General features: G+C 56.5%; 1 protein-coding gene across 1 annotated transcript in view; it reads right to left on the bottom strand.

Moving 5' to 3' along the window:
• Positions 1-4,892, bottom strand: part of LOC115948541 — a 46,251-nt gene that overhangs the window by 9,197 nt on the left and 32,162 nt on the right. Inside the window, 1 exon segment of the mRNA XM_031061747.1 lies at positions 2,227-2,592. Coding sequence (XP_030917607.1) covers positions 2,227-2,592 — 366 coding nt within the window.

Here is a 4,892-nt window from a genome sequence, read left to right on the forward strand (position 1 = left end):
GCTGTGCTGGGTGAAGGGGGCTGTGCTGAGTGAGGGGGGCTGTGCTGGGTGAAGGGGGCTGCACTGGGTGAGGGGCTGTGCTGGATGACAGGAGGCTGGATGAGGGGCTGCACTGGATGAGGGGATGTGCTGGCTGAGTGGGGTCTGGATGAGGGGCTGTGCTGGATAAGTGCTCCTGGCCAGCTCCTTGTCGTATTTGGCTCTCTGGAGGGAATGCTCCTGCTCTGCTTCCTGGGCTCTGCACCCAGAGTGTGCAGGCCCCTGGACAGGGCACCTCAGTGTACCCCAGCACCCAGCCAAAGGCATGCTCTGGGACAGAGACCCTGCCATGCTGCCCACTCTGGGAGACCCCCCCAAGTCCTGCTGTGGGGCCATGGGGGATGAAGCTGTGAAGCTGTGTAGGTCACTACATGGCTCTGTGCCCACAATGACCCCAGTGAAATGGCTGATCCCCCAGAGATGCCCCTGCGGATAACGGGGTCCTGTGCTGCCCTGGCTCACTCCTGCACCCCTTCTTGGGGAGGGTACCCAGTGCAGGGCACCCAGTCTGTCTCTGGCATGGCAGAGAACTCCAGGCACATCCAGGAGTCCCCATGCTGGGGACTCTGCACAGGAACAGGGACTGTGGCACCTGCCCATGGCCTGCTCACCACAGCACTGACAGCCTCACCCACACCAGGGCATTGTGCACTGCCAGGGCCTCACAGAGCCTCAGCCATACAGGGATCCATCCCCAAAGCTTGTACCTTCCTGAAGGAGAAGTAAATTCTGCCCATAGCAGTGCATGGCTGAGCTGTCCTGGGTCTCTGACCCTGCCCACACTCCCCCTGCTCAGTGATTGATGAATACAAAGTGTTGCTCCACTGCCTCTGAAGCCAAGGGCACCCCAAGGTTATCTGCCTGCATGAGCAGCACCAAGATGAGACAAGGAGGGAGATGGGGAGCAGTGTACCCTTCATCCCCACAGCCAGCCCTGCTGCAGCTTCAGCCATCCAGGGCAGCCCAAATCTACCCCACTGCCAGTCACACCTCGCAGTCCAGTGGCCAGTGGCAGCAAGTGGTGACATGGGACCTCTGGCTGCCAAGCAATAGGTCAAGATCTACAGGAGGGTCCGTGTTGAACCAGCACAAGGCTCGCTCATTCACAAGCACAGGGCAGGCCCCCAAGGTCAGTGCCCATGGGGAGATGGGTCTGACACCCACAGTGCCACAGACACTCTCAGCCCACAGCTGGAGCATGGCAGCGACAGAAGCCAGGAGGTAGCCAAAGGTGTGTCCCCTGCAACTGCAACAGGCACCTACAAGCCATATCTATGGAGCACTGGCCCCAGGATAGGTGTGAAGCCACAGGCTGTGCTCTATCCTGCACCAAACTGATGTGACTACAGCCATCCTAGGAAGGGCAAAGCAGCACTGTCAGGAGGCCAAATATCTCATCAGGCTCTGGGACAGCTCAAACGCCCAACTTACTTATTTTCTGCTGTGCCGAAACAGGAAACCTCCAACATGTTCAAACCTTGGACCCTTGCCAGAGTCAGGGGCACCTCAACAGTGCAGCAGGAGTGGACACATCTGGCAAGAAAACATGAGTCCTGGGAGTGCTGGGTTTGTGCCCATCTGGCAGGAGATGCCCCTGGCTCCATGGGTGGAGGGATGGACGCTGATGGGGGTCCCAGAAGGAGGGACTCTGCTCAGCAGCACACCCTTCTCCATGTGGAGTCATCCATCAGCAATGACACCTCGGTGCCCAGTTCTCACTGGGGTGCTGAGATCTGACCCAGCCTGTCCCACCATGGACCCCCAGGAGTCTCACAGGACACCCCCACAGTGCCTGGGTCACAGGAAGCCACTCAGACTGACTGGTGTAAACTGAAACTGGTGCACTTCTGAAAGCAGCAGGACTGTGGCTCAGGGCATCTGCAGTTACAGACCACGAACTTTTCTCAGCTCCCTGCTCCAGGAACACCCAGATCAAGCTGGACACTTCCCACATGCTGGGAGAGCAGCTCATTCTGGCTCAGGAGCCCCAGGAAGACCCAGATGGTCCAGCACCACCAGCACTGCTAGCAGGGAAGCATCTCCTGGGATGTGGGGACGATCCAATCCTAACCAGACTGGCTGTAACCTATGTTCCACTCCATCCACCCCCACTGTGCCAGGTGAACAGGAGCAGGTGAAACTCCTGGACAACCCCAGTCCAGCACAACTCCCCTCACAGGCACGTACCCCGTGGTGATGTCATCATCCTCCGTCAGCGTCTTGCCCATCAGGTCACTGTCACTCATGTACCCCGACTTGAGCTCCACGTCATCGCTGTCCAGCGCCTCGACCAGCTCCAGGCGGGAGATGTGGCTGAGCTTGCTGGGGCTGCGCATGGGCATGGTGTGCGAGTAGTGCGCGCGCTCGCCGTGCATGTACCAGCTGGGGGTGCCCTCGGAGCGGCACGTGCCCCCCACCGAGGGCGCGTCCCCAGCCTGCAGCCGCGGGCTGGACTGCCCGTAGCGCCAGGACAGAGGGGACGAGCGGTTGGAGAGGCTGGAGACACTCCGTGGGTTGGCTTCATCGCTGTCATAGCAGGTCATCTCCAGGGAGCTGCAAGGACAGGCAGTCAGGGAGTCAGGGCACGGCACAGGGGGCAGGGGAGATCTGTGTCCCGCCTCACCCCTCCAGAATTGGGTCTGCAAGTGCTCAGATACCAAAACTGCCTATTTTGAGGCAGCTAGGCAAGGCCAGAGGCTCACAGGACTGTGGTTTCAGGGATGCTGTCTGTCCTGGACCATCTCCATCTCAGGTGGCAAGGGACAGTCCCCTCCTTCCCTGCCTGGTGCCACCCCAGTGTCCCACAGTGTAGGATGCGCTGGGACATGCACACCACGGTGTTCAGTGATGTCTCCCCAGGGACAGTGGAATAGGACATGGGATGTGATAGGGGCTCTGTGCTCAAGTCAATCTACAAAAGCAACACTCTACCATAGCCCTGTCCACCCACCTCAGAGCAGGGACTGGTGGCAAACACACCTGGGAAAGGGATCAGCACCATTCTGGAGACTGGCTCCAGCCCCAAAATCCAGCTCATCTAATGGGGCACCTTTAGTGGAAAGCCTGAACATGCTCCCCTGTGTCTGGGCTGCTTCTGTTCAGCCACTTCTCCCCCAGCACTTCAACATCTGCACCTCAAGATCACACCAGACCCAGGACAGGACAAGCTGGGGTGGTGGCACCCATCCCAGGGAATGTGACAGTGGGACATGCCAGGGAATGGAGGCTGTGAGTGAAAGAATGCTGAGGGACAGACCTGGGACCAGTCCCTGCAGCAGCACCTCACACTGAACCCCTGTAGACTGAACCCCCAACATCTGGGCAGGAAAGATGACCCCAAGAGAGGGCTGCCCAGCCCCAGGGGCTGCTCACAGTGCTCTGCAGCCAGCCCAGAGCCCACAAGCACTTCAGAAATGGGGAATTCCATCACTCCCTGTGCCTCTCAGGGTGTATTTTGGGCAAATAGTGATTCTAAAACTAAATTTAGCCACGAGAAGCTATTACTTCTTGGAGCAGCTCTTTGGGAACCCACAGTCCTCAAATTGGCTCCAAACACTACTATCAGTAAATTATTCCCTAGCTTGGATTAAAGGTTCCTGCAGGAGCACCCAAAGCCAAACCCAGGCTGCAGCATTGAATCTAAAACAGGGAACTACATTACAAAAAACGAGGAAGTTTGTTAAAGCGGAACTAAAAGGGGCAGCTAAAAGGGTTTTGTTTTTGTCGGCAGCACAAAGGCTGTTTGAGGATGTGCTCCCAGCAGCTCAGAGCAGATGCCAACCATGTCTCTGAGCAGGAGGAACAGAAGCTTCACCTCGAATCCTGGGTTCAGTTCTGGGCCCCTCATGACAAGAAAGACATTGAGGGGCTGGAGCGTGTCCAGAGAAGGGCAACAGAGCTGGAGAAGTGTCTGGAGCACCAGGAGCAGCTGAGGGGGCTGGGGGGCTCAGCCTGGAAAAAAGGAGGCTCAGGAGGGACATTCTGGCTCTCCACAACTCTCTGACAGGAGCGGGGAGCTGGGGAGGAATTGGGCTCTGCTCCCTGGGAACAGGAAAAGAGGAAACGGCCTCAAGTTGTGCCAGGGGAGGTTTAGGTTGGATATTGGAGAAAATTTCTTTCCTGAAAGGGTGGTCAGGCACTGGCACAGGCTGCTCAGGGCAGTGGTGGAGTCACCATCCTTGGAAGTGTTTAAAAAATGTGTGGATGTGGCTCCTGGGAACATGGTATAATGGTGAACATGGCATAATGGTGAACATGGCAGTGCTGGGGAAATGGTTGGACTTGATGATCTTAGAGACTTTCTCCAAGTGTCCTCCAAGTGTCCACTGAGTCTCCTCAGTGACTCTGTGATTTCATGATTCTCTAAGCCCCAAGGACATTCATGCAGCCCTGCTGCCAGGAGCATGGCGACATCTTTCAGGAATAACACTGTGCTCTAACAAGGGAACAGCAAAGACTGAGCCCTCAGCCACTGGATGGAAGAACACAGTGAGGGTAACAAGAGAAATTTGAGGAATAGTTTGTGGAATGAATAGAGAGCCCAAAGCAGCTACAGGACACCAGCAATGCAGGCACATCCAGAGGACTTGCAGATGACATCTGCATTGGACAGACTTGTAGGAAGTGTTCCCAAGAGCAGAATGAGTGGGTACGTGTGTAATTACAACGTACCAGGGAAGAGCTGACACAGCTTTGGGAAAGGAAAAATCTGGCTCACAGCCGCAGAGGAGCTCCTGGAGGGATGCAGGGAGCTGCTGAGGCTGCTGTGGGCTACTGGAATAAAAAAAGCTTCCAAATAAATTCAGCTGTTATGGGATAAGACGGAAGATCTTCACATGTTTAAGTCCTGCTGA

This window comes from Geospiza fortis, unplaced genomic scaffold, assembly GCF_000277835.1.
Source record: "Geospiza fortis unplaced genomic scaffold, GeoFor_1.0 scaffold26, whole genome shotgun sequence".
NCBI lineage: Eukaryota > Metazoa > Chordata > Aves > Passeriformes > Thraupidae > Geospiza > Geospiza fortis.